The sequence below is a fragment of the Natrix helvetica genome (assembly GCF_964273705.1).
Source record: "Natrix helvetica genome assembly, chromosome: 16".
Classification (NCBI taxonomy): Eukaryota; Metazoa; Chordata; class Lepidosauria; order Squamata; family Natricidae; genus Natrix; species Natrix helvetica.
In genome coordinates, this window is record NC_138563.1 from 146242 (window position 1) to 174084 (window position 27843).

A 27843-nucleotide genomic window follows, 5' to 3' on the forward strand; every position below is an offset into this window, starting at 1 on the left:
GAGGCTCAAGAGTAACTAGATGAAGCTTGCCTGTTTCAGCCCAGCGTGCTGAAGGAGCCTGATCGGCTACAGTAATAAAGCTTTTATCTTCAGTTTAACATTTCTTAAATACTCAAACGAACATTGAATAACATCCCGCAAATTTCTCTTTGCTCTGAGCCACATCTCGTTGAAAAACAAAGCCAAGCCAAGCGCACAATTGTTAGAATCTTGCCGCCACTAGAGGTCACAACTCTGGTACAAACACTGCAGTGCACGCTGAGCCCATTTCTAAGCATTCGGTGTGCCCACCAGCAGCGCACGTACCTGGCAGCTCATTTGGGCAGCAGGCGTAGGGGGATCCCTGGGGGAGGCAAGTGGCAGCTCCTGGATCTTCTCTTAGAGGAAAGACTTCGGATGGGCTCATAACAACCAACTCTGAACAATATTTTGTATGTGAACTAGGTCTGTCCTGGAAGAGGAGCAGAGAGGACTGCTGCTTTGCAAAGAGGCCCCCTGGGCCTCCCAAGGGTGGGGGGAATAAGCAGGCCAAGATGTGGGAGGGGGGAGCATCCGGTCAGGACCTCCTGGGTGGTCCAGTGGGTGGATTGTGCAGCAATTCCCTCTCTACTTGGGTTGGCCCTGGGCCAGTGATGCCAAGGGGGCCTCCAAGAGAGAAAAGAGACAAGCCCTTGCCTAGATACAAAACGGAAGGCTTCAGAGGGCAGGCATCCCGGAATCTCTCTCTGGAAGTGCAGGGCTGGTTTTCCTTTGGCCACAGTTTGGGAACGCCATGAAAGGAATTAAAGCCAGAGGACAGCATCCTCCCTCCTCCTGGCATCTGACCTTTAGCTCACTCCTCTCACTCCCCCCCCCGCCCCATCTTGGGGCATCTCCCTTCCACTAAGCTGCACTTCACTTCTGGGCAGCAAGACCCCCCCACACCTGTGGGATACGCAAGGCCTCGCCTTGACAGAGTGCTGCCATCTGTGTACCTCCAACCAGGACTTCTCCCAGACCCTCAGCCAGTCTTGGCCCTCTTCTGGCACCATGATCAAAGGTGCCCCCACCCCCACCTCTGGCAAGCTGCCAGCCTGAGCTGGGAGCTGTGACTTGCTTCAGACAAAGGCCAGGTACCCTCGGGCATTTCTGCAGCAGCCGAAGGCCCTTGGAGGGTCTTCCAGACCAAAGGAAGAGCCCTTCTACACTGCTGGGTTGGGGTTACAGTGCCCAGAAACCAGAGGGCCATTGGCTTATGTGAGGAGGGTCCTTTGGCCAGAAACTGGTGATGTAAACAAAAAGAGGGTCGCGAGAGAGGGGGGAAGACCCCCGGCAGAGCAGGGCATCGCTGCTGTTCCAGGCATGCTTGCGTGACTTGGTTTCGTCCTCCAGTCACTCGCCCGGCGGCTGCTTTTTCAACAAGCTTGCTTAGAAGAAGCGCAAGAGAAGAAATAGCGCGAGCGGGGACTCGGTAAGTCGCCTCTTTTGCCTTCCTCGGACCGCTTTCCCTCTTTTGGGGCGCAGGGCTGAGAGGGGCTCAGCTGGGAGGCGAAGAAAGCGGGACCCCTCCGTAGCCCCGTCCTGCTCCGGCCCGCTCGTCCCCCGGCCGGGCTCTCGTCCCCGTCCCCTTCCCCTCCGTGCCACAATGGACTCTCCCGTGACTGGAGGGGCGCAGCAGCCTTAGCGCTCTGGCTCCGCCGCCGCCGCTGCTCCCCCTGCGTCTCTCAGGCGGTTGCAGCAGCAGCAGCAGCAGCGTTCGGCGGCGGCGTGGGGAGCGAGCGCTTGCCTGGCTGCGAACGGGCCGGGTACCGCGGGAGTGAGGTGAGCCAAGGCAGGGCTGGGGGCGTGCAGGCCGGCCGCGGGGGATGCCAGCGCGGTTTCTCCCTTCGTGTAGCCATTTTGTCCTGGGAAACCTTGGCCTTCCTCCGCCCGCGTGTGGCTTCTCCCGCACCTTGGAGCCCCTTCCCCCTGCGGGCTCGCCCTGCGGGAGCGCTCCGGCCCTAGCTAGTGCAGGATTGGGGACCAGTCCCCGAGGCGATGCTCCGCCACGGCCGGGGCTGCCCGGAGGAAGAAAGCCGTTGAGGCGGTGGCAGTGGCGGGAGAGAAAATGACCTTGGAGGCCGGGGCGGGGGGCGAGCGCAGGGGTGGGTGGGCTGGGGCTCTTCCCCTTTCGCTCATCATCACCAGGTAGCCGGGATAATTGGAAGGGGGCCAAGCGGGCTCCGAGATCGCCCTCCCTCCAAAGCGCATGAAGCCGGCGGTCTCTGTGGGGCAGGCAGCGCGGAGGAACTGATGGGTTCCGTGGGTCCTGCAATTAAAAATAGGTTCTTGCGGGGGGGGGGAGGATGGTTATGAAAGAAGCATCTCTCTGGTCTTGGAGGCCCCCACCCAAAGGACGGCGCCGAAGGGGAAGGCACTGGGAAGGAAAAGGGGGGCTGGGACTCCCACGTTTGCTCGCCTCGCCCCGATTGCGGACCCCAGCCCACAATCAACTGGACTACCCTCACCATCGCTCACAGCCGGCGTGATTCCCTTTCGGAATCATGGGACCCGAGACGTAGCCCGACGTCTCGGCGTATTTAAATAGATTGAATGGGCTAATCCAGCCGGGTTTCGAGCGGGCGAGAGGTCCCCGCCAGGCTAGGGAGGCAGCTGCCGGGTCGGATCGCTCGGGATCTGCGAGCGGCTATGGCCGGGCTGGCGACGAGGTCCCTCTTTGGCCGGACTGAGGCGGGAGAGGCCTTTGGGGGGGGGGGCTGCCGGCGAGGAACGCGGACGCGGTTTCCCAGCTCTAGGTCTGCATTTTAAGGGGGGGGGTCGTTTCCTGCTAATTAGCACAACAGAGTTCCGTCCCCACATAGAACGCGTGTTTGGGGGCAAACGTTTGAAGGAGGCCGCGAAAATGCCCGTATCTGCGGGCTTCAGGTTGCGCGAACGAGGAGAGGGGTCCTGAGCCCCGCGCAAGGCCAAGCAACCGTTCCCCTTCGTTTAAGAGCGGCCCCTGGAATCCGGCCTGCGTCGTGTAGGCAACGGCGCTCTGTACAAGCTCAGAATGCGGCTACTCCTTAAAATAAGCCCCGGCATGGTACTGGGAGGAGGAGGGGGGGAGATCGGTGGGGGGAGTGGCTTCCTCCCTTTCCCCCTTTTGGAAAAAATCTGCTCACCTGGGGTGAGGCTGTTTAGAGGGAGGGGTGGAGCTATGCAAATGATCGATTCCGTTCCCGACCCTTTCGGTCAGACTGCAGGGAACCCCAAACCTGGCGGAAATCTGGGGCCTTTAGGGAGCCAAAGGGGGGAGGGGGTGCTCGGGCTGTAGGGAGATGGCTCTCTTCCCCTTGATAGGCTGCTAAGGAGGCACAGCCGGGGCTTCCCCGAGGCTGCGGGTCCACCTTGGCTGCCTTCAAGGTAGGGCGGAGGCGGCCACAGGGGAGGCATGTGAGTGGGACTCTCCCACACAGGTATCCCATGTGGCTGAGATGCCTCCTAACCCAGGAGCAAGTCTTGCTGAGGCCAACATAGGCCGATGGGGATGGGAGTTGTAGTCCTGCAGGTTTGGAGGTGCAGAAGACTGCCTTCGCTGTGGGCCTCCTGGTGTGGGCCTAGAAGGCAGCTTGCATCGCTGCTTTTCCCCACAGGCCGTCTTTGGAGAGGAAGAGGGCTTCTAAGGGAGGGATTCTTCCACCTCCCTCCTGTGTGTTGGGGGCAGATTTGACCTCCACCCTTAGCACCCAGGCCCCACAGATGCTCCCCCCCCCCACCGCTAGTTTATGCCAGTCCTGGAGGTCTCTCGGGGGCACCTTGCTGGGTGAAGCTGTGTAATCTGGGATCCAGCGAAGGAGTCCCCGTGTCCCCCTTTGAAGTGGCAATGCCATAATGGGCGGGGGTGGGGGTGGGGGGGGGAGGAAGAGATTGCATCCAAGTGGGAAAGTGCATCTGAGCTGCCTTGAGCCACGGGGCTTCCACCTGACCTTCTGCCTTCTTTTACCAACCCGTCCCTTTCCTTCCTTTGCAGGGTCACTGTCAGTCAGCCCAGCAGAGCTCCCTTGGCAGACACTGCCACCTCCGAAGCAGAAGCCAGGGCTCAGGCAGATGGGTCCCCACCCTTGAAGAGCTGGACCTCCAAGGGGGAGCCTTTGCCAAAAGAAGGAGCTGAATACAGCAGGCACACACACACACACACACACACACACACACACACACACACACACGCCCGGTCCCCAGCACCTTCCTCCTCCTCCTCCTCCTCCTCCTCCTTTCATCTCAAGGCCCAAAGGGCTGGTGGGAGCCATGGACGAAGGCTTCAGAGACCGGACCGCCTTCATCCGTGGCGCAAAAGACATCGCCAAGGAGGTGAAGAAGCATGCAACCAAGAAGGTGGGAAAGGGGGTGGACCGCGTGCAAGACGAGTACACCAAGCGCTCCTACAGTCGCTTTGAGGAAGAGGACGATGACGACTATCAGCCCCAGGATGGATACTACCGTGGGGAGCCCTCAGTTGACGATGAGGGGGCCTCCAGCGATGCTACGGAAGGCCACGACGAAGACGATGAGATCTATGAGGGAGAGTACCAGGGAATCCCCCGGAATGATTCCCTGAAAGGGGGAGACCGGCTGACAGCCGGGCCGGAGGTAGTCAGTGAGTTCAGAGACTTTGATGACCTGGAAGGAGAGAAGAAGAAGGAGAAGGAGGAGCTTTCCCAGCAGTATGAGCTCATTCTACAGGAGTGCGGACATGGGAAATTCCAGTGGACGCTCTACTTTGTGCTCGGACTGGCTCTCATGGCTGACGGAGTGGAGATTTTTGTGGTCGGCTTTGTCCTCCCCAGTGCTGAGAAAGACATGTGCTTGTCAGACTCCAATAAAGGCATGCTGGGTAAGTCCCCCAGGAAGGTCGTGATGTAGTGAGGGACTCACAGATCTCTTTCTTGAAAGCTTTGGCCTCTTGGGATTGTCAGGCCAAGAAGGCAGGACCTTGGAAGGGGGAAGGGGGCTGCCTCAATCGTGTTTTCGGGTGTAGATTCAGTTTTTTTTTCATTTCAAAAGGCAATAGATGAGCATGGTTAACTCCTCCCACCCAACTCCTAGAGTTTCACAGAACATCATGAAAAAGAGAGACGATGCTCTCTGCTAGAGTTCAGGTGGGAAATAGGTTTTTTTTAAAAAAAATCATCTTATTTATTGTAACCTGAAATTTAATAAAAGGTTTACCTTCAGCCACATATACTTTCACCAAGAGTGATTCCCAGTTAAGGAATATTTGCAGCTAGGGAAGAGCCGTAATAATTGATAGCAAGAAATTTGCAGCCCTGAAGTAAGTCATCCCAGTTCATGTGGAATGAGTTGCGGAGTTGGCACTGCTAATTTTCTGGCAGCAGAAAGTATTCGTTGCAAACTTTCAGGTTATATAGTGCTCTCTTGCCGCCAGTACAATGTTTATGGGATCAGACAGATTGAGAGCATAGTGGATGGTTGTGCAAAGGTTTGACTCCTCCGTGCGTATGTGTCTGGGGACAGGCCTGAGATTCCATAAAGAAGAGCTGTTGTGTTTGCAAATTATAACACCACTTTGGACTTTGGGATTGTATGACTGCTCTGTGTTGATTGTAAGGAAACAAATTCCATGCACATGGGAAACTAGCACAGCAGGGAGGACAATGCTGCAAGTTTTCATTCTCCCGTGAAATGCTAGCTCCTGTATTGCAGGGATTCCTTCATTTTATAAACCATGCCCTTAGGGCCACCGAATAGTTTTGAAAAAGAAGTTAAATACATTAAGGGAGGAAATGGCTGTTCTCCACACACAGGCCGAGATCAAGGAGATCAGGGTCCAGCCGTCCAGCTGGCTGAGCTCCCACCGGGGGTCTGTATTGGTGGGTCCCTTGGCCTGACCCTCCTCTGCTCAGTATTGTCCATTTCCTACCATCTCTCTGTGGGAAGGAGCCTGGGGGCCAAAGAGGTGTTTCTGTGTCCGGTTGATCAAAGAAGGCACTAACAGAGGCAGCAGCAACTCTTCCCCCCAGGCAGTGATCCCAAGCACAGGGGGGCACCACCTCCTGAAGGGAATGGAAGCCCCTCAGCTGCTGCAGGAACAGCAGCTCCCTGGCAGCGCTGTGACTCAGTCGGGGACCAGCTGCTGACGAAGGCTCCAGCACTGCCTGCCTGGTGACTCATCTTCCCTTCTCCATCTTAGCGGCTCTGTGCAGAGAGACCAGCCCCCTCCCCAGCTTATCTCCTTGCTGCTTTGGGGCGCTGCAACAAGGAGGCCAGGCGGGGGCGGGCGGAGAGGGGAGAGCGCAGGCAAAATTAAATTCCCCAGAAAGGAAGAGCGATGCCCGGCGGAAGAGGCTAGGGGTGAGAAATCGAGGGGGGGGGGAGAGGACAGTGGCTTTAGAGGCAGCTGTGGGGGCCAGATTTCCATGCGACACCACCGCAGTGCGGCAGAGCCGGCATTCCTCCCCACTTTGGGTGGGGAAAGGTCAGGCGGGAGTGGGGCAGCAGGGCTCCCCTGCCTTGGGGTCTGGGCCGTGCAAGTGAGCCAGGCCCTTTTCCTCTGCTGTGGGTCTAATCAGATCAGCCACCAGGGAGGCTGCCTTCCAAAGGCCTTGGGCAGCTTCCCTCCCCAGGGCTCCCTGGCAGCCAGGATGGCTGGAGAAGGTGGGCACGGTGGCCTCAGCAGAGGACGGGACTGGAGGACACACTGAGCACACAACCAGCAGAGCAAGGCCTGTCCGGGACCACAGCAGGGAGGCTCCTTGATGAGGGCCGCCTGCAGTGAAATGGGAGTAGCTCAGGCGGGGAGGGGCTGTCTCCTCTCCTAGCCCCTGGTCACCCTCCAGCCTTGTGGTTCAAGGCTGGGCCATTCGGTCAGCTGCCTGAGAGCTCCAAAAGCCAGCCCCCACCCCCAGTTCCTCCCTGAAAAGTCTGGGTGAAGCCACAGAAGAGGGGCAGGGGTTCCCCCACCCCCCCACCAGGGTGCAGCATGCCGTTCCATCCCAGGGGTGAGAGGGAGCCCTCGGAAAGGCCCACAGCCCCCCTCTTATCTCATGGCAACGAAGATGCTGCCAGAGCCCAGGCCAAGGCAGCCGGGTATCCAGCAGGGGGGCACAATTGGCGGGTGTTGGAGAGGTTAACTCTGGACTGCCAGCAGGTGGCAATAATCCCCACACGCCCAGCTCTGAAAGCCACAGGCCCCTTCCCCTCCTGGCCCTCAGCCTGGGTCGCCAGCAGAGTCAGTGTAAATGCAAGACTCCCCCCCACCCCACCCTCCATAGAGCCAGAGTCTATCTGGCTGCCAACCCTTTCCCCAAGAATAAAGAGAGGGTTGCCAAGCTCCCTGCACAACGTGGCTCCTACGCTGTAACTCCTCCTCCCCCCCTCCTGCTGTCTCTCTCCTGCAGGCCTGATTGTCTACCTGGGCATGATGGTGGGGGCCTTCCTGTGGGGCGGCCTGGCAGACCGGCTGGGGCGCAGGCAGTGCCTGCTGATGTCGCTCTCGGTCAACAGTGTCTTTGCCTTCTTCTCCTCCTTCGTACAGGGCTACGGCACTTTCCTCTTCTGCCGACTGCTCTCTGGTGTGGGGTAAGGGGGCCCTGGGGGCTTTCCTCCCCATCCTGGGCCAGGGCTGGCTTTCCAAGGGGGGGGCTAGGTGAACTGGGCATCCTCCCCCAGCCAAACAGAGCAATGTGTCCAAGGGCGGCCAGGGCCAGAAGAGAGACCTGGGGCTGGGAGGGTGCCCAATGTGGCCGGAAGGCCTCTCGGCCTCCGTTGGTCCTCCCCGTCCCCCTTCTGAAACCTCTCTCTTCCCTCCCAGCATCGGGGGCTCCATCCCCATTGTTTTCTCCTACTACTCGGAGTTCCTGGCCCAGGAGAAGAGAGGCGAGCACCTCAGCTGGCTCTGCATGTTCTGGATGATCGGCGGCATCTACGCCTCTGCCATGGCCTGGGCCATCATCCCCCATTATGGTGAGTCACGGAGGACCGGTGGTGGGGAGGGAGGGAGGATCGGGACGGCCTTTTCAGCTTGGCTGCAGGCCCCTGGCTGGCTTCCCACATCCCAGGAAGTGGGGTTTCCTCTGGGCCCACAGAAATTGGTCCTCGGTCGCGGTCCCACTCATGCCCCGGAGTTGGGCAGCTAGCAGGAGGGTTTGTCCCTTCCTCCCAATCTGAAGCTGTCTGCTGGGGTGCCATCCGGGGGCTCGGAGAACCAGGGTTTGCCAGTTGTTGCCCCCGATGGCCACCCGTGGGCTTCCGTGGCTCAGATGAGGATCTAGGGCAGCATCTTGCGGGGGGGTGGGGTATAGAGGCTGTTTCTAGCAGTGAAGAGGACATTCCTCCTCTCCACCACTCCCCCCCCTCATTGCACAGGGTGGAGCTTCCAAATGGGATCCGCCTACCAGTTCCACAGCTGGCGCGTCTTCGTCTTGGTCTGCGCCTTCCCCTCGGTCTTTGCCATTGGGGCCCTGACCAGCATGCCCGAGAGCCCCCGCTTCTTCCTGGAGGTAGGAAGACCCTGGTGCCCGCTTTCAAGGGCGGAAAGACCTGCCAGATGCCCACTGACTCTGCTTCCCCCGCAGCCGGTGCAGGGAGGGCCCAAGGGCTGGGCCTGCGAGGGGGGAGGCTGCTCTCTCGGAGGGGGCAGAGGGAGACCCTCGGGAAGGAAGGTGCTGGATGCCTCCCTGTCTCCCTCTTTCCAGAACGGCAAGCATGACGAGGCCTGGATGGTTCTGAAGCAGGTCCACGACACCAACATGAGGGCCAAAGGCCACCCTGAACGGGTCTTCTCGGTAGGAGCCCTTCCTACCCCCTACCCCCCCAGGGCTCTTTGCGCCTGTCAGCCTCCCTGCTGCTCTCTTGGCAAGGGGGCCTCTGAAAGATTCCCGAGGGTCCTCACCTCTCCTTTGCCATCACCTTCCATTGGCAGGTGACCCACATCAAGACAATCAAGCAGGAGGACGAATTGGTGGAGATCCAGTCGGACACAGGGACCTGGTACCGGCGCTGGATGGTTCGCTTCCTGAATCTTTCTCAGCAGGTCAGTTGTCCGGGTGTGTGGGATGGCTGGGTTTTTCTTCCCTTGGGGGGAGCCGTGCTGGGCAATCAAACCAGCCGGGGGGGGGGGAGGCTGCAATCTAATTGTGGCCTCCAGGACAGCCACCCCCCCCCAAAGGACCCACCGGAGAAGCCGGCCGAGCCCCTTGCGGCCCTTGCTGCGCCCCAGACCGGGAAGCTTCAAACAGGTCCCCTTGCCTTCCACAGGTCTGGGCAAATTTTCACCAGTGCTTTGCTCCCGAGTACCGTCGGGTGACGTTGATGATGATGGCCGTGTGGTTCACCATGTCCTTCAGGTGAGGCACGCTGGGGGAGAGTCAGGCGACCTGCCGCTGGATCTGCCTCGAGGGAGGGAGGGAGGGAGACGCACCGACCCCTTCTCTGGAACACAAGACGGGCCCAGACCTCTCTGCACTGGGCTGATAATGGAAAAGCCTGCCCCCATCTCCCCTTGCCTAAAACCCCTCGGTTACTTCCTCTTCCCTCACAAGCCCATCCTGGGCCGATTGGCAGGGCCCACCGCTCCCGTCATGAAGTATTAAGTGGCAAAGGGAATCTAGGCCTCCAATCTACGCGGGGAAGCCAAGAGTAATGTTAAGCCTCTAAGGCAGGGGTGTGCAAACTTGGGAACTTTAAGGCTTGTGGACTTCAACTCCCAGAATTCCCCAGCCAGCTAGCTAGGGAATTCTGGGAGTTGAAGTCCACAAGTCTTAAAAGTTCCCAAGTTTGGACACCCCTGCTCTAAGGAGTAAAAAGCCAACCTCCCACCTCTCCCGCCCACCAGCGGCATCCCTGGGGAGCAGGGCATGAGCCGGACTGAGGCCACCTTGGGGCTCCGGGCCTTCCCTCCCACCATCTCCCTCCGTTGGACTCGGGAGGACAAACGTCCCAACAGGAGGATCTGAGGGTTGGGCGGCTGGACTTAGGGGGGGCTGAGTGGAGTCCCACCGCTTGCCCAGCGAGGGGTCCTGCCTGACATCCCACTGGGGAAGAAGGGGTGTTCTGGAAAACCAGCCCTTCTCTCCAATTGAGGGTCCTTTCTGGTTCTTTCTTTTCCGGTCTCCCCACCCCCCCTTCTCCTCCACCTGCGTTGGCTCCCGGGCAGCTACTATGGGCTGACCGTATGGTTCCCTGACATGATTAAGCACCTTCAGAATGTGGAATATGCCTCCCGCACAAAGGTCTTCAACAACGAGACCTTCAGGCACATCACCTTCAACTTCACCTTGGAGAACCAGGTCCATCGCCGGGGAGAGTACTTCAATGACAAGTAGGTGTCAACCCGGCTCTGCTCCGGAAGCTGCCCCCGACCCCCCCCCCGGCTCAGCACAGGCTCCCTGGGTGCAGAGATGAGGCTGGGGGCCCAGCATGGGTGCTTCTCTGGGCTGCCCAGTTCCGGTCTTTCTCCAGGCAAGGAAGAGGGGCTAGGCTACCACACAGCAGAGTCTCCAAAAGCAGCGGTGCTTTTTGTAGCAGGTAGAGAGAGACACGCGTCGCGCCAGGTCAGAAGAAGCCACATTAGGACTGAGCAGCAGGTGTGGATTATCCATTGGATCCTCAACCTCCTCTTCCCCCCCCCCCCTTCCCCCGGACAGGTTTATTGGCCTCAAGATGAAGTCGGTCTCCTTCATCGACTCTCTGTTTGAAGAGTGCTACTTTGAGGACGTCACATCAAGCAATACTTTCTTCAAGAACTGCACTTTCCTGGCCACCGTCTTCTACAACACAGGTGACGTGCCTGAGGGGGCCAGGGCTGCTCCCGGGCGCCTCTGGGTGGGGGTCCTGGGAAGCCTCCGGCATCCCTCCTGCCTTAGCTGGGCTTCCACCAAGAGCGGCTCAAGCGCTTTGCTGCGCTTTGCTGCTGCTGACCCAGCCTGGGATCCCCTGGGAAGTCACGGCCTCTGCTGGGCAGCTGCTTTTCTGTCCAACTGAAGAGCGAGGAAGAGGAGGCTCAGAAGCGTCTCCCAGCATGGAAAGACAGAGGCAGCCGTGGGGGGAGCGGGGGGCTGTTGGCAGGAGCCTGCAAGAAGCCATCCAGAGAGAGAGAGAGCCCCCGAGAGCTCTTGACTGGGCACTCACAGGCATAACCAGATGGGTGGGCCAAGGGCTGGCCTCTACGGGGGGGGGATTTGGGATCTGGCCTCTGCGGGGGGGGGGAATCTGCTGGGTTTCTTTAGGGAATGGGCCTAAGCCCAGGCCTCTCGCCTCCCCCCCCCCAGACCTCTTTGAGTACAAGTTCATCGACAGCCGGATCATCAACAGCACCTTCCTGCACAACAAAGAAGGGTGCCAGCTGGACTTCAGTGACGAGAACAACGCTTACATGATCTACTTTGTCAGCTTCCTGGGCACCCTGGCGGTGCTGCCGGGCAACATCGTCTCTGCGCTCCTAATGGACAAGATCGGGCGTCTTCGCATGTTGGGTGAGCCCCCCCCCTTTTGGCAAGTGCTTGGGGGGGTTCGGCCCTCCCTGTCAGCAGGGGGTCCTGGGGGCCGAGCAACGTGGGTGGGGGGCTTTTCCGCTCTGGGACTGGCTGTTAAGGGGCCGACCGGTCAGCCGTGGGGGGGGGGGGCTGCTTTAGGATCCAGAGTGGTGCTGGGCTCTTTTTGAGCTCTGCCTGTGGGTGCCAGGTGGCCCTGCAGGATTTGCCTGGGTCGGGCTTTGAAACCAGCCACAGGGATTCCTGATGCGAGGCAGGACTTCCCGGTGGAGGCAAAAAGGCTTCTGAGGCCTGCCTGTTTTTCACAATGAGGTCTAGAAAGGGACCGTGGTGAGCTAATGCTTCTCCTCCTCCTCCTCCTCCTCCTCCTCCTCTGCTCTGCCACCCTGCCTCCTCCGACCAACCCAGCCGGGTCGAGCGTCATGTCTTGCGTCAGCTGCTTCTTTTTGTCCTTCGGCAACAGCGAGTCAGCCATGATTGCCCTCCTCTGCTTGTTTGGTGGGGTCAGCATTGCCTCGTGGAACGCCCTGGACGTCCTCACGGTGGAGCTGTACCCCTCAGACAGAAGGTGAGGCTCCCCTAACCTGCCCTCCAGGAGGGGGGAGCGAATAGGAGAGCTGGGGAATGGGTCTCACCTACACCGGGCGGGTGTGTGTGTGTGTGTGTATGCACAGAAGGGTTGGCGAAAATGCCTGTGGCTTTCTGCCCAATATGGGTGCCCGGTGCCCTTCTAACTGCCTCCGTGAGCCTCTTTGGGAAGGGGCCCTGCTCCTTCGGGCCCCTTCTGTGCTTCTGCCACTCCCTGGCCCCTAGAATCAGAAGGGAGGGGGAGACCCAGGGAAAGCTCTGCCCCCACCAAAGCCTACCACTGCCCCTTCCTCCTCCTCCTCCTCCTCCTCTTCCTCATGGCCTCCCCCTCCCTGCTTCCAGGACTACCGCGTTTGGGTTCCTCAACGCTCTTTGCAAGCTGGCGGCGGTTTTGGGCATCAGCATCTTCACATCGTTTGTGGGCATCACAAAAGCCGTGCCCATTTTGCTGGCATCAGCAGCCCTGGCCGTGGGCAGCTCCCTGGCCCTGAAGCTGCCGGAGACCCGGGGGCAGGTGCTGCAATGAGAGCGAGCCCCCCCACCCCCGCACTCTTCCGCCCCCATCCCTGCCCCCACCCGGGGGAGATTTAGCGTTGTAGACACTGTGACTGTCTTGTTGTACCATTTCAGTGGGAAATCTGTCTTCGCTTGGGTTTTCTTCCACAAGCTCACCTGCTCTTTCAACGCTCCTCACCATCCTTTCTCCCACGGGGCCACAGTAGGCGCGAAGGCCTGAGAAGCCAAAGAAGGGCAGGCCAAGCCGTGGGAGCCGGGTGGCATTTTACAAGCTAGGCATTAGCACAAAACATAAGACACAATCTTGTATTCTGCAATCTCCTTTCCTGCCTCTAGATCACAGTTTCCACAAATTTGTGTATATGTGAATATAAGTTCTATTTGTCCAGTAAACTAAAGCTACAACTCCCATAGCTAACAATGAGGGCTAGAAGCAGGGATCCACATAATACAAGCACACAAGCAGGTGAATTTCGGGCTCTGCTGGCATTTGAATTGGAGGCGTAGCTTCCCTCAAAGCCTGGTAGGCAGGCAGACGGACGCACACACACCCCAGCACAACTTTTTCTTGGGAAAAAAGGTTTTATAAGGAGTGTTTTAACTTGCAGCGTGTGTTCCCCTCGCTGCTTGCAATGGTGCTTTTCAAGGGGTGGCCCCTCCCTCCCTCCCTCCCTCCCTCCGGGCTAATCCAGGAGGCCCTTGGCCTCTCCCGACTGTGGGCGAGTGGGGAGGGAAACACAGGGAAACTCCCCTCAGCTGTGGCCAGGACTCGCTTGGCGGATGGGGAGGCCTGCCTTCCTCCCCACTGAACACTGGAAATCAGATTCTGGGCATCCGAGCACAACTTGGGAGGAGTTAAGCAGAAACGTCTCCTTGCATTTGTCCTGAATAGCCCAAAGATGCAGAAAATGCCGCTCCCAAGGGAAGGAAGCGGCTGAGCCGAGCACAGCAGCCAGATCTTGGACCAAACGGAGCCCTTGGATGTGGCCTCTGATGCTGCTGCGGGGAGGAGAGGGGGATTCGATCCTTCAGAGGCTGGATTCCAAGTCTTGTGCGTTTTGCTACCTTGTACCAAAAAGGGACCCCCTCTTGCACCCCATCCCTTCCCCCCTCCTAATTGACGGTGGGACCACTAGGGAGGATGGCCCCGGTTCCTTTCACCCCCTGCAGCATCCATGACGGTTCTTTCTTTATTGGGAAGAGCGGCTGGGTGTCTTTTCCTCTTCCAAGCCTCCGTCCTCTCCAGATGCAAAAAGCCACACCTGCTTGTAGGGTGGGAAAGCTGACCCCCCCTCCCCATCTCGCTGACCTAATCGCGCCCTGCTCCCTGCTGCTTGCGTTCCCTTGTCCCGGTGTAGGTGGGCTTCTGAACAAAACCAAGACACAAAACCATGCGTAGTTCTGTCTGTGCGCAAAACCAACTGACAAAAACTTTGTGCCGTGGTGTAGTTTTTAGATGTTTGTAAACAATTTAAAAAAAAAAACAGGGAAAAAACATAACCCATAATGTCAGCTGTAGTCTCTGGGTCATTTCATTTTGTATAAACAAAGAAGCCAAGAATGCTGGTTAGATAGGAGAGTTATTTTAAATGTCATTGTGAGAAACAGTGAATGTTTGTTTGTTTTTTAAGAAAAAAAAAGATGCTTTGTGTACAATATGTGTACAGATCGTTCAATCGGAGAAGGAAATCTGGATGTTTGGCTAAATCGAGCCATGTTCCCACAACCATCATGATGAACTTGTAGTTAACAACAATCCATGTAAAAAATGGAGGGAAATAAAAGATTGTAAAATCTAATGATCTTTCCTCGTTGAAGTGTGCTTTTTAATAATCAGACAGAAAAGTCCAGTACACAGTCCACCTTTTCAGAGGGAGCCGTAGGACCTTTTGAAGGGAAGCCAAATCAGTTGGCAGGAAAGCTGAGCCTTTGGGAGGGGTGGGGGGTTATGGGCAGAAGACCGGAAGGGTCCCTGATGGGGAGTTGCGGCGCTCCAGCACTGGCCGAATGGGGGCTCCTCTGAGGTTCCACTGAGACCCCTTCTACTCGATGAGGGATGCTGCTTTGAGTCTGTGCCATGGCCTCCCTGCCAACCTGGCAGCCTCTTGGGGTGGTCCCTGGTTAAGCTGCAATCCCCGCCAGAGGCCATAGAAGCAACATTTCCGCCAGAGCGCAGGGCAACCGAATGCCAGGGAGCAAATGGCTGTTTCACCCTGCTGCTGTTTCAGCCAATGCTCTTTTCTGGGAACCCTTTGCCAAGGGGAGGGAAGGAAATCGAGACCCTCTCTCCCTCATCTGGGGAGGAACAGCTCCTCCCCACAATAGCCACCTCCCTCTCCCCCAAAACAGCAGACAAAGGGAGGAAAGGCCAAGGCATTTAATAAGCTTCAGCGGGCATCACAGGCCTCTTTAAGGCAGGGCAGCCAGCTCTGGGCAGCTCAGCCCGGAAGGAGGCATCGACTGGTGGAAGGCGAGGCACGTGGTGGGGGCCCGTGGAGGAGGCTCCCCTCAGGGGTCCTCCAGCCCGCCTTGCCCCCGCCCCGTCGTCTTCCCCAACTTGTCGGCCAGGTGCGGGTCGTGCTTGGCCCCTCCCAGGCATTGGGGGCTCTGGCTGGCCTTGGCGCCCTTCTCCCACTGCTGGGGGGTCTTGGCCTGGATGGAGAGGGAGTGGACGGGCCCGGCCAACTCTTCCTGCAGGAGATCATTGACCAGCCGGTGCCGGTGGATGAGCGGGAGCCCCTCGAAGCGCCGGCTGGCCACCACCACCCGGAAGTGGGTCTCGGAGCCGCGGGGCACGGAGTGCAGGTGGCTGTCGTTGATAACCTCCAGGTGGAGCGGCTCCAGCGCCGCCTGCAGCTTCGCCCGGATTCCCGACTCCACCGGCTTCTCCAGGGCCGTCCCGCTCAGAGCCGCGCGTCCGGCGGAGAAGGCCGGACTGCGGAGGGCACGGCCGAGCGCCGGCAGGCTGGAGGGCACCATCGGCCGGTCGGCTGGAGCAGCTGCAACGGAAACGCCGGAGGAGGGTCGGGGCTCGCAGAGGGCCAAGGGCAGCCCGACGGGTCGCAGCAACCCCCCCCCCCAACTGCTTCGGAAGGGCGCCGGGAGCCCCGCCGCGGGGACGGTTGCAAGGGGGCCCTGCGTTCGCCCTGCGCCGCCCAAGGTGACTCACCTGCCGCGTCCCACCTCCGCGAACGACCCCCACACCGCCTCCCTTCCTGGGCTCCGCGATGAGCCCGCCTCGCCGCTGCCGGGAAAGCGAGTCCCTGCCAGTCCGAGGGGCGCCAACGGCACTACACTTCCCGGCAGCCTCCAGGAGCCGCGCGCCCCTCCCCCGCGCTCTTCGAGCTCTGTTGCATTCTGGGAGCCGTAGTCTTGGCTGGGCGCGACAGGAAAGAGCCGCTTGGGGCCGCGGAGACCACGGTGCTCTCGTGGCCGCCCAGAGTGGGCCGATGGGAACCCCACATCGCGTAGCCCCGGACTACAACCCCCATCATGCTCAGCCAGCTATAGGGCTGCCCCTCTCCCTTCGCTTTGTCCCACCTGTATTGGAAGCGCAGGGTCGCCGTTTTTTCCTTTCTCCCTGAGCGCGCTGTGTCTCCGGGAAGGGGCCCTTATGGCCTCACTGCGCCACCCCGGGCACCGCACAGCCTCCTCCAGCGGGAAGCGCCTCGCTGGCCTCCGCTCCTGGGCTCCAGGTGTGCCGCAGGTAGATGTTCCTTCTGCAGCGGCTGTCAGCGAGCCTCCCGGTCCTCAGCAGGAGATTCCCTCCCAGGACTCACCTGTGGCCAGGTGCAGCGCACGCATCCCATTCCCATCCCCCACCCCTCCCGAGACCGGACCGACCCCATCCAGGCCCCCTGAGCCGGCGCAGGCCCGGATTTGTCCACCAGGTGGCGAGCGAGCCTTTCTTGAGCTTTCTGCCAGGCCGGCTCCCACGATCTGGTCTCGAAGCTGCTGGGAGAAAAGCGCTTGTCCAGCAGGAGGAAAGAAACCGTTGCTTCCTGCTTCTGTTCCCCCCCCCCCCACACACACACACACATGCCTCATCCCCACCCAACCCCCCCCCGCCCCCTCCTCCGTGAAGTGGTTTGAAGCCGCCCAGTCCAAGCTGAGGTCCATGACTGGGGCAGCCCCCACCTTGCACCTGGGCGGGTCCCAGAAAGAAGCAGAGGGCCTGACCTGCCCCACCCTGGCTGGAAGGCAGCCAGGAGATCCCAGGCTTGACTGTCACTTCTGCCCCAGGGTCCATGCTGTGGCCTCACGCAACGTCCCTGCTCCCTTTTGAGCATGATCCCTTTGAGCAGGGAGGGGCTTCTTTGCTCGATGCCTCCTTCTCCCCCCCCCCCCGGATCTTCTCAGGGTGCAGGACAAGGAGGTTGATCCTCTGTGTCTCTGAGAATCTCTGGTCTCTCCACCCACTGCACAAGATCCCCACCTAACAAGATCTCCAGCTCCTTGGGCAGCGGCACTTAAACCCGCCTGGTTCTGTTTCGAGCCAGTTGCATCCCCTGGGTGGTCCTCGTTTGAAAGCCCAAATCTCCTTGGCTGAGGCTTCCAAGCTTTTGAGTCCCCTCTGCTGGCATCTCCTCCCCCGCCATTCCCTGCCCAACCCCTTAAGCTTTCGGATGCTTCCTGACCTTGGTGGTGTTCTTGCATGACCCAAAGTAGGTAACGTCATCAGTGCTGGTCCCAGAGACGACGTGTTACTAGTCGTTTGGGCAATGAAGTTTTGAGATAAGGAAACCTTGGTCAGCTTTGTTTTGAAATAAACCACAAAGAGAAATATTTTGAAAGCCTCCCCTGGCAGGAACAGGACGTCCCCCAGGTTCCAGCACAGATATATAGTCATCAGCCTAAGCCTGGGGTCCCCTCTCTGCCTCCCTATCTGGGGCAGCTGATATCCTTCCCCTTCTCTCTCTGAATGCAGCAGCCCCGAAGGCAAATCCTTGGCTGATTTGGGGGAGGAAGGAAGAGGGTACTCAGAAGGCAGGTGATGCTCACTCCTGATGCTGGCAGCCACTTGGTCCTCCAGGAGCAGAATTTGCATTTCACAAAGCCCGGATTTCCAGGGTCCCTTTAATCAAGGTGGTCTTGAGAGTTGGGGGAGGGGGGGGGCTGGCTGAAGGCCTCTGTTTCCAAATAGCTGGTGCTGGAGGACTCCCTTGTCCTAGATGTGGTGTGACAACTCCTTTTGAAGCCCACTCAGTGGGGCACAACTGCCCTAGAGAGGATGGCCTCCACTGCAGCTGCCAGCTCCATATCACACTCCACTTCCTGTCCACAACACAAACACACACACACAAACACACACACACACACCGTTGTGACTACCCCCTCCCCAGGCCTGGTGCAACCCTTTTGGAGTGGCCACTGGCCCTATCAGACCCTCTGCTGTCACTGGGGCCCAGTGGATGGGGGCCTGGGGGGAGAGAAGGATGGGGTGCGGGGCCGCCTCTTGTTAGTTCAGCTCCTCATCAGGCCAAGGCATCAAAGGCGCTCTGCCACTCTGGGCCGGCTGTCCTTTCGGCCTCCCAGGGACTCCCTTGTGAGAAGGAGGAGAAAATGAATAAGCCCGTTCTCTTTTTTTAATAGGCTCCTCAAGAGGTCTGGAGCTAGGATTCCTTTGGCTTCTCCTGCTGGGCTTCTCCGGTGCTGAAGTGAGTGAGGATGGCGCTGCAGACTCCCTCCAGCTCCTTCTTCCGCTCCTCGTAGGCCTTCTTGGGTGCCAGCCGGTTGTCCTCCATCCACGCGGCTGCCTCCTCACATATTTCCAGCAGTCTCCGCTTGGCCCGGTCGTCCAGGGACTTCTCCTCCGCCGCCCTCTTGAGCTGGAGAGTGCTGGCCTCCAAGGCGTTGAGGGCTTCCAGCTTCTCCTCCTCCAGCTTCTCCTGCGCGCGATGCTCCTCCTCCTCCTGGAGGATTCTCTCCATCTCGTCTCGATCCAGCCGGCCCCGAGTGTCGGTGATGGCCAGCTCCTTCTTGTTGCCCGTGTTCCTTTCCGTGGCTGAAACAGTGAGGATGTTGTTGTGGTCAATCTGAAAGGTGACCACAATAATTGGGATGCCTCGTGGTGCTGGTTGAAGGCCGCTGAGGGTGATGGTGCCCAGCAGGCGATTGTGCTTGGTCAGCATCCGCTCCCCTTCGTAGATCTGCAGGAAGAGGCTGCTCTGCTGGTCTTCCGTGGTGGAGAAGTTCCTGCTCTCTTTCGTGGGGATGGGAGAGTTGCGCTTGACCACTACGTCCATCACTCCTCCCACTGTCTCCAGCCCCAATGAGACGGGGGTCACGTCCAAGAGGAGAAGGTTCTGCAGGTTTTGGTATCGGTGGCCCGTCAGAACGGCGGCTTGAATGGCTGCCCCGTGGGCCACCACCTCCTCGGGGCTAATGCTTTTGCACAACCGCTGTCCGTCAAAGAATTTGGACAGGAGCCTCTGGATCATGGGGATGTGCGTGGAGCCTCCCCCGAGCCCAACCTCATGCACCTGGCTCTTCTTGAGCCCTGCTTCCTCCAGCACCTGCTGCACCTGGACCATGGCGGCCTGAAAGAGGTCGCAGCACAAATCTTCGAAGCAGGCCCGGGTGACCGTGGTGTGGAAGTCAATTCCCTTGTAGAGCGAGTCGACGGAGACGGTGGCTGTTGTGTTCGAACTCAGGGCCTGTTTGGCCTTCTTACAGGCCACCTTCAGCCGCTGCATCGCCTTCCTGCTCTCGGCGGGGTCCTCCTGAAACTTGTCCTTGAACTCTTGGGCCAGCCGGTTGGCCAGCCTCTGGTCAAAATCCTCCCCGCCCAAGTGGGAATCCCCCGCTGTAGCCACCACTTCAAAGACGCCGTCCTGGGCAGTGAGGAGGGAGACGTCAAAGGTGCCCCCGCCCAGATCAAAGATGAGGATGTTTCTCTTGCCCTTACATTGGCGGCTTTCCTTGAGCCCATAAGCCACCGCAGCCGCCGTGGGCTCACTGACTAAACTCAGGACCTGGAGCCCTGCAATTGCCCCCGCGTCGATGGTGGCCTGGCGCTGGGCATCACTGAAGTACGCCGGGACCGTGATGACCGCCTGGGTGACCGGGCGGCCCAAGGAAGCCTCAGCTACCTGCTTCAGCTTGTAGAGCACCATGGCGGAGATCTCCTCAGGGTACAAAACCTTCTTCACCCCTCGGTGGGACACCTGGACTTTGGCCTTGCCGTTGCCGGCCTCCACCACGTGGTACGGCCAGTTCTTCAGGCACAGCTGCACCGAAGGGTCGTCGTACCTGCGGCCGATCAGCCGCTTGACGTTGCAGATGGTGTTTTCTGGGTTGAGGCTGGCCTGCATTTCCGCCGGCTCCCCCACCAGGCGCTCCCTCTCGGTGAAAGCCACGCAGCTGGGGGTGGTGCGGCTGTTGTGGTCGTTGGCCAGGATCTCCACCCTCCCCCTCTGACAGACTGCCACACAGGACTTTGTGGTGCCCAGGTCAATTCCCACGGCTGGACCCTTGGGGCAAATCCTGGCCGTGCCTGGTCTCAAAACAGAGGGAGTCTCTGGTCTGGAGGTGGGCTTGGGCGCGTCTGCATGGCTGAGGTCAGCTCCCATAGGTGGCTCCCTGAGCAACCCCTGGCCTTCTGCCAATGATGGAAAATTGGCAATCCCAGGGGGCAGCTCTTCTTGGGCCCTGCGTGCGCCCCCCTCACTCCCCCACTTCTCCCCCTAGCCTTTTCTTCACCCTTCCCCCATCACTGTGCATGTCACAATGGGCCCCTGGGGCCTGTTGGGGCTCTTGGTGTCCCCAGCAGATGGCAGCCCCTTTCTTCTTCTGTTTCCAGGGGGATTCTGCTGCAGTGCCCACCACGGTTTCCACCCGGAGAAGGTGGGCTGAGGGGCTTTTCCCTTGGGACAGCATCTTGACTCCCTGCTTCCAGCCACGTTGGGGGAAACAGGCAGCGCTGGGCCTCCTGGGTAAGTGCCGTGGCCTTTGGGCAGGGGTCTGGCTGTACTTTGTGCCCCTGATGCAGATCCCATTTGTGGTGGCTTTCAGAGCCAGACAAAACCCAACGAAATCCTTAAACGGGACAGAGAACCACCACCCCCACATCTGGAGAACCTGAACCAAACACTCTGTTCCAAAGCATTCTAGAGAAAATAAGGATACACTGACGTAAAGGAAGACTTTTGAAGGTCCAGAGGGGCTCCGTCCTTGAACTGCAATGGCCATCCTGGGAGGGAGGGTCATCCAGGGCTCCACCCAGACTGTGTCAAGAGCCGGACAAAGGGAGAGCAAGCCGAGCTGTGGGGCTCTTGGGTTCTTGCACTTTTAAGAAGGCGCCTTGCAGTGCCACCTTGGAGTGGACTTGACCCTCGACTTAGGCTGGGGCAGGGGACTTTGACCAGCTGGGCAGCCACTCAAGACGACTTGCCTGCCCTGCCCTTAATGCCTCTTCTCTTGCTTTGGCCTTCCTGCTAAGCCTCAACTTGGACTCGGATACACTTGATCATGTGACTTGCTGGTGGGCTGATGGGGGCCTAAAAGCCACGAGTGAGAAACGAAAGGGTTGGCAGTCAGAGAGGGACTCTTCATTTTTTACCCATAGTTTTAATGCGCCCTTTGGGTGGAACAATGTACTCTGGCTCTTTGCCGATTCATTCCTTGTCTTCCTTTGGCTCAGCGGCCTCGGGGTCTCCTTCCATCCGTTCTTCTGCCCCCTCACCTGGGCCGGTGTAGACCGAGTCCCAGGCCTCTTCCAGGTCCTTCTGCCGCTTCTCACACTCCTCTTTTTCTGCCAGGGGGTTCCCCTCCAGCCAGGAGGCAGCCCCGTCACACATGTCCAGCATCCTCCTCTTGGCCTTCCCATCCAGGAGCTGCTCTTCTGCCACGCGCTTGAGCTCCAGGGTGCAGGACTCCAAGGAGTTCATGGCTTCAATCTTTTCCTGCTGGCTCAGGTCGTTGGCCCGGAATTCCTCCGCCATCTGCACAATCGTCTCTATCTCCTCCCTGCCCAGGCGCCCGCGGGTGCCTGAGATAGTCAGGTGGCTGGTGGTCCCCGTTTCCACATCCTTGGCTGAGACGGTCAGAAGGTTGTTCTCGTCAATAGAGAAGGTGACCAGGATGACCGGGACCCCACAGGGGGCTGGCAGGATGCCTTTCAAGGTGAACATGCCCAAGAGGTGGTTGTGTTTGGTCAAGGCTCGCTCTCCCTCATACACCATGAACAAGATGGTGTCTTGGTCATCCTCCGTCGTGGTGAACTCCATGACCTCTCTTGTTGGGACAGGGGAGTTGCGTTTTATGATGGTTGCCATGACGCCTCCTTGAGTATTGATACCTAGAGACAAAGGGGTGACATCCAAAAGAAACATGTTCTGCATCTTGGCCGTCCGGTTGCCCGTCAAGATGGCGGCCTGGACGGCTGCCCCGTAAGCCACAGCTTCGTCAGGGTTAATGCCTTTGTTCAGCTCCTTGCCGTTGAAGAAGTCCTTCAGCAGCTTCCGGATCTTGGGGATGCGGGTGGAGCCCCCAACCAAGACAATGTCCTTGATGTCCCCTTTGCTCATCTTGGCGTCTCTCAAGGCCCTTTCAAGGGGCTTCAGGGTGGCTCGAAATAGATCGGAGCAGAGGTCCTCAAACCGTGCCCGGGTGAGGGTGGTGTGGAAGTCGACCCCTTGGAAGAGGGAGTCCACAGAGATGCTGGCACTAGTGCAGGAACTCAAGGTGCATTTGGCCCGCTCGGCAGCTGTCTTCAACCTCTGCAGAGTCTTCTTGTCCTGGTGGAGGTCTCTCCGGTGCTTCTTCTTGAACTCCTCTGCAAGGTGGCCCACCAACCTCTGGTCAAAGTCCTCCCCACCCAGGTGGGTGTCTCCCGCGGTGGCCTTGACTTCAAAGATGCCGTCCTCCACAGAAAGTATAGAAACGTCAAAGGTGCCTCCACCCAGGTCAAAAATGAGGATGTTTCGGCCGCCTGCCTCTTGGTGCCTGGCATCCAGGCCGTAGGCGATGGCAGCCGCTGTGGGCTCGTTCAGGAGCTTCAGGATCTGGAGGCCCGCAATGACTCCAGCATCAATGGTGGCCTGCCGCTGGGCATCGCTGAAGTAGGCGGGCACCGTAACAATGGCTTGGGAAACGGAGTAGCCCAGGTAGGCCTCAGCTGTTTGCTTCATCTTGGCCAAGACCATGGCGGAGATCTCCTCAGGGTAGAAGGTCCGTTGTTTGCCTTTGTGGGAGACTTGAACTTTTAGCTTCTCCTCGTGGCTCACCACAGTAAATGGCCAGTGTTTCATGTCCTCCTGGACGGCGGCATCCTCATACTTGCGGCCAATCAGCCGCTTGGCATCGAACACTGTGTTCTGGGGGTTGAGAGGGGCCTGGCTCTTGGCCGGGTCCCCAATCAGGTGTTCTGTGTTGGTGAAGGCCACGTAGCTGGGCGTAGTCCGCTTCCCTTGGTCGTTGGCGATGATCTCTACTTTGTCGTGCTGGCAGACAGCCACACAGGAGAAGGTGGTTCCCAGGTCAATCCCGATAGCCAGGTCATTTTGCTTAGGCATGGTGACGTCCCAGAGGGTGACCGACTCAGGAGTAGAAGGAAGTGATCGTTCTCATGAGAGAGGCAGGCGTCTCCCCTTTTCTTTCACCCCTTTTCTCCTCTTCTAGGACCAAAAAGCTGGACAACCAGGGCATAGATTTTTCCTAGGGATCATGGCATCTTCTTCCTTGCCTAGAGCTGGGCACGTGGGCCTCTCCTTGCTCTGAGGGACCCCAGCCTTCCTTTCCAACTCATGCGATGACTTCACCATCAGACATCACAATGGGGTTTGAACTGGCAGCACTTCTTCAGCCTGAGTTACCTCCTTCTATGGCTCACCTGCTTCTTGGGGGGCATCCAAGGCCCCGTCCATCACAGGCGGTCAGCAGAGGGAGCCTGGGGAAGCCCTACGAGGGGCCATGCAGACACCAGGGCCCCGACTTGCTTTGGCTGGGGAAGGAAATCTCTCTTGGTGGGGAAGATCGGCTGCCACCCTGGAGGGAATGAGACAAAAACCGCCAAGGCTGAAGGAGAGGCATCTTCCCAGGCATTGCTGAGCGGCCCTGCCGGTCCACAGCAAAGAGCCGGCTCAGGCCGTTGGTTTTGTGCTGAAAGCCGCCCCAGCTGAGCAAGACTCCAGAGGCTCCAGCCTTGCAGCAAGGCCAACTAGGGGGCTCCTGTGACAGCTGGGACCTCTTGAGGGGGGAGGGGAACGTTTTCCCAGGAGTGGCCTTGATAGACGCGTCTTCAGTGGGAGGCTCAGCCGTTGCCCTTGGCATGTGGGGCAAATGGGAGGAACCTCCGGACGGGACCACAGAGGCTACATTGCAGCACAAGGGGTCGGTCTGTGTGTGTGTGTGCGCGCACGCATGCGCGCGTGCACGCACGCCTCAGGTTGGAAAAACCCTTCTCCTGTCCATTCTGTATGCAGGCATCAGCCCCCTAGAAGAGAGTCCTCTTCAAGAGGAGGAGATCAAAGGCTGTGTGTGGGAACCAGCCTCCCACCCAGCACCCAGGAGCCGGCTGGGACGGTTATCCAGAGACACCAGGCAGCTGCCGTGTGCCGGAATCTCCGCCTGGCTCCATCTGCACAGTCTTTTTTTGGCCCCTTCCTCGCCCCCACCCCCAGGGCTTCGACTGCCTCCACCCAGGGATGACAGCCGCGGAAGAACAGATGTGCCTGTCTCTTGACTTATCTGTTGCATTCCCCTCCTCTCCAAAGCGAGGGAGGCAGAGGGTCCGGTGGTTCTGCAGCCAGTTTTCACAACTTTTGCCCAAACTTTCGCTCCATGGCTATGAACCAGCTCCACTGCCAAACCTCCTGCCCTGTATCTCTGGGGGAAAGGAAAGGGCCGAGGGTTGTGGGGGGGTCTTTGTCACCTGCCCTTTGATGCCCAACCAAGAACTGTGGGCTGCTGGTGATCTTCGGAGCCTCCTGCCCACCTTCTCCAGAACAGCCTTCCGCCTCGAGAGGAAGCGCTGGCTGACGATGGCCTGAAAGGGGCTCCCCAAACTCCACGCTGCTCACACAAAATGGGTGTCGGAGGATTTGACCTGCTGCCTGCACCCAGTGGCCATGGGAAGAAGAGCGCCCCCTCCTGGCTTCTCTGTAGAAATGCTTTTTCTTTCAAAAGTTTAAATCCCACCAGGGTGTCTTCTGCTTGGATTGAACCTTCTCTCACTGCCCCAAAGGTGGGTTGGGGGAGACAATTGGCCCTTCCTTTCATCACGTGATCCAGTGTTGACAAGGCACACCGGGGGGGGGGGGACTCTACTTAAGGACACGCTGGAGTTCCTGAGAGCCTTCACTTGCTCCTGGCTCACGCTGCTCACGCTGATCGGCATATGTGCAAATACACGAGAGGGTTGAGCCTAAAATCCCCCCCCCCCCATTTTGCTTAGGGGATCTGAAATAGCAAGGCCTATTTACAGCCTCTGCCTCGGTTGCTGCCTCTGGAGGAGGGATCGGATTGCAGGGCCTGCAGCCGCTGCCAAAGGTCCTTTTCTCTCCCTTCCACCAAATGCCCATAGCCGGAGCCCCAAGGCAGACACCAGTGGCCCACGCAGGAGAAGGATCTCTTGAGTTCTGGGGAGAGGCAGGTGCAGGACCAGGTGCCGAAGGCCTTCCTTGAAATCGGGGTCTTTCCAGAGGCCAGGAGCAGCGAGGGTGAGCGGCTTCCCTCCAAGGCTGCATGGATTGGAGTGGAGGGTCCCCTTGCTCGCCCAGGCTGCCCCACCTACACCTCCTGGGCAGAGGCTTCCTCCTAAAAACTCTCTTCCTCCTCCTGTTCTGTAGATACGGTAAGAGGAAGGAAGGTGGGAGGTGTGGGAGGTCTTTGCCATTCCTGGGGGGCGCCTGGCACTGTGCACTCACCACAGCAGCATTTCGTCCCGCACAGTGCAAGCCCGCTGCAGGATCCTGCGTTGCAACTCGGAGTATGTGGCCTCCACTCTCCCCCTGCGAGCTTCTGGTAGGAGAGCGGCCCACTGCCTGGCCCTGCGCGCCTATGCTCGCTGCACCCGCCACACGGCCCGCACCTGCCGCGGGGACCTGGCCTTCCATCTGGCCGTCAACGGCATCGAGGACCTCATGGCCCAGCACAACTGCTCCAAGGAGGGGCCCAGCCCGCGGCCCCGCCCCCCACAGCCCCCCAGGGCCAGGTCCCCAGACCTCTGCAATTACGAAAAGGCCTTTGCCCACAAGCGCGGCCGGCCCCCCACCTACCAGCACTGCGCTTCCTTCGGGGACCCCCACGTCCGGACCTTTGGGGATGACTTTCACACCTGCCGTGTGGAGGGCTCCTGGCCACTGCTAGACAACCACTACCTGTATGCCCAGGCCACCAACTCCCCCGTGGCCAAAGGATCGGATGCCACGGCCACGAGCAAGGTGACCTGGTGGCGGTGGCGGTTCTGGAAAGGATGGGGTGGGAGAATGGGGTCTCTGAGGTCTGGAGGGAATTTGGGGCTCAGGCCTGCAATCTGAAAATTCTTCAAGCAGTTGAATCAGGATACCCCCGGGGGTAACTTCCCAAGGGTGGAGATGAGTGGCCAGGGATCGGGGTCTTTGGGACAAACCGTAGGGGCGGAGGGAAGCCCCCGCCCCACTAAAGGGAATGCAGCTCCCCCTGAGTCCAGGGAAGGGGTGCCGTACTGGGCCGCCTCCTGCAGCTTCTGCTGCTGCTGACCTTCCCTTCTTTCTAGATTACCATCATCTTCAAGAACATGAAAGAGTGCATTGACCAGAAGGTCTACCAGGCAGAGGTAGACAACCTCCCGGCGGCTTTTGTGGATGGCTCGGTCAACGGGGGGGAGCGGCCTGGTGGGGACAGCCTCAGCATCCTTGAACGGGCTCCCGGGCAGCATGTGGAGATCCAGGCGGCCTACATCGGCACCACCATTGCAGTGCGTCGTGCAGGGAAGCAGCTGTCCTTCTCCATCCGTGTGGCCGAGGAGGTGGCCAGCTCCTTCACCGAGGAGCAGGACCTGCAGCTGTGCGTGGGAGGATGCCCGGCCAGCCAGCGCATCTCCCGGCACCACGGCTGCTGCGGCCATAGCACCATCGCCACCGAGAAAGCCCGCCGGCTGTGCAAGGAGAAGCTGCCGGTGGAGGACGTCTACTTCCACTCGTGCGTCTTCGATGTGGTGGCCTCGGGGGACAGCAACTTCACCCTCGCGGCTCGTGGTGCCTTGGAGGATGCCCGAATCTTCCATCCAGATGCCCAGAAGCTTCACCTCTTCCAGCAGGATGCTGCCCGCCAGGTTGTCACCAGTTCCTTCCTCTGCCTCACCCTGGCCACGATTCTGGTACTCGCCTGGGAGATCTAAATTCTGCCCACATTTGGCAGGAGTGTCTTCCTCCTAAGACGGGGGTGGGGTGGGGGCTCCCTGAGGGTCGCAGGGACTCCAACCGGCCTGAGAGCCTCCCTGGGCCATTTCTGCGGCAGCTGAGACAGCTGGGCAGCTGGTGGTGTCCGTGGGGTTTTTTAAAGGAAATGCTTCCTATATGAAGTGAGGGACTTTGGAGGGCTTGAAGCAGCCTCTTTTGTCTGCTGCAGATGTTTGTCCCTGGAGGCCGCCAGAGGAAGCTTGCAGAGATGGACCTTCTCCTTTCCCCCAAGCCCTCTGGGTGAAGGCAGCATCGGGAAACAGCTCCAGGCTTCCTTTGGCCACAAGGCAGCCCTGAAGGCAGTTTGCCATAAGTGTCATTACCTCCCTTTGAGAAGAAAGGGCTGGAATTCAACCGGGGTCTTTACTTGCACGTGAGAACGCAGCCAGAGACACCCAAGTTGCCCTGGCAGTCTCTGGCCTCCCAACACTCTGGAAAGGCTCAGCTTTGCCATCCTGACGCTGAAGAGCTGGGCTAAAGTGCCTCCCACGCTCGGCATCTATTTCTGCAGCTCCCCACCCCCACCCGCCCCTCTCATTTGTTTCTCCTGCTGCTTTGCTGCTTCTCAACAGGTGAAGCTCAAAATAACAGAGCAGCCTCCCCCATGTGTGGGGTGTGTGTGTGTGAGAGAGAGAGAGAGAGAGAGAGAGTCACACTGATCCTGCCCTCCCAGTCCCTGGCTGGGGCAAGACTGTTGCACCCCCTTGTGGTGCCTGGCTGCATCTGGCTGAGAAGCTGCATCTGGCTGGAAGGGCAAGTTCAGTGGAAGCTGGGGAGAGAGCAGGCTGAGGAACTTCAAGCCCCCCCCCCCCCGCCAAGAACAGGCAGGTCCCCCACCCCCACCTCCCCTCTGGGTCCTGGGAAGGGGCTTCCTCAGAAAGAGCAGTTCC

General features: G+C 59.2%; 5 protein-coding genes across 7 annotated transcripts; 2 read left to right on the forward strand and 3 right to left on the reverse strand.

Moving 5' to 3' along the window:
- Window positions 1–1332: 1332 nt before the first annotated feature.
- SV2A (synaptic vesicle glycoprotein 2A) lies at window positions 1333–14375 on the forward strand. Of its 2 annotated transcripts, none has more exons than XM_081968328.1 (13): window positions 1333–1450; window positions 3992–4852; window positions 7377–7557; window positions 7790–7941; window positions 8344–8477; window positions 8673–8762; window positions 8900–9010; window positions 9235–9323; window positions 10133–10297; window positions 10623–10756; window positions 11247–11450; window positions 11877–12036; window positions 12399–14375. In XM_081968328.1, the coding sequence occupies exons 2-13, from the start codon at window positions 4267–4269 to the stop codon at window positions 12580–12582; spliced, it is 2190 nt and encodes a 729-aa protein (XP_081824454.1). In that variant the 5' UTR covers window positions 1333–1450; window positions 3992–4266; the 3' UTR covers window positions 12583–14375. The 2 variants fall into 2 exon arrangements, with proteins under 2 accessions (XP_081824454.1, XP_081824453.1); XM_081968327.1 differs by lacking the exon at window positions 1333–1450 and adding an exon at window positions 1701–1800.
- Window positions 14376–14934: 559 nt separating this feature from the next.
- Window positions 14935–16365, reverse strand: BOLA1 (bolA family member 1). Of its 2 annotated transcripts, none has more exons than XM_081968330.1 (2): window positions 16113–16365; window positions 14935–15571 (listed from the first exon to the last, which is right to left on the reverse strand). In XM_081968330.1, the coding sequence occupies exon 2, from the start codon at window positions 15549–15551 to the stop codon at window positions 15081–15083; it is 471 nt and encodes a 156-aa protein (XP_081824456.1). In that variant the 5' UTR covers window positions 15552–15571; window positions 16113–16365; the 3' UTR covers window positions 14935–15080. The 2 variants fall into 2 exon arrangements, with proteins under 2 accessions (XP_081824456.1, XP_081824455.1); XM_081968329.1 differs by lacking the exon at window positions 16113–16365 and adding an exon at window positions 15742–16028.
- Window positions 16366–18184: 1819 nt separating this feature from the next.
- Window positions 18185–20269, reverse strand: LOC309399776 (heat shock 70 kDa protein-like; the record flags this gene model as incomplete). The annotated part of the gene is made up of 1 exon (XM_081967882.1): window positions 18185–20269. Exon 1 carries the CDS (start codon window positions 20141–20143, stop codon window positions 18185–18187), a length of 1959 nt encoding a protein of 652 aa, XP_081824008.1. The 5' UTR covers window positions 20144–20269.
- A 918-nt stretch (window positions 20270–21187) lies between these two features.
- On the reverse strand, window positions 21188–23086 carry LOC309399777 (heat shock 70 kDa protein 1-like; the record flags this gene model as incomplete). Its single annotated transcript, XM_081967883.1, has 1 exon — window positions 21188–23086. The coding sequence occupies one exon, from the start codon at window positions 23084–23086 to the stop codon at window positions 21188–21190; it is 1899 nt and encodes a 632-aa protein (XP_081824009.1).
- Window positions 23087–24857: 1771 nt separating this feature from the next.
- Window positions 24858–27238, forward strand: HJV (hemojuvelin BMP co-receptor). Its single transcript, XM_081968309.1, has 4 exons — window positions 24858–25365; window positions 25464–25954; window positions 26269–26871; window positions 27123–27238. The coding sequence occupies exons 1-4, from the start codon at window positions 25257–25259 to the stop codon at window positions 27195–27197; spliced, it is 1278 nt and encodes a 425-aa protein (XP_081824435.1). The 5' UTR covers window positions 24858–25256; the 3' UTR covers window positions 27198–27238.
- The last annotated feature ends 605 nt before the right edge of the window (window positions 27239–27843 follow it).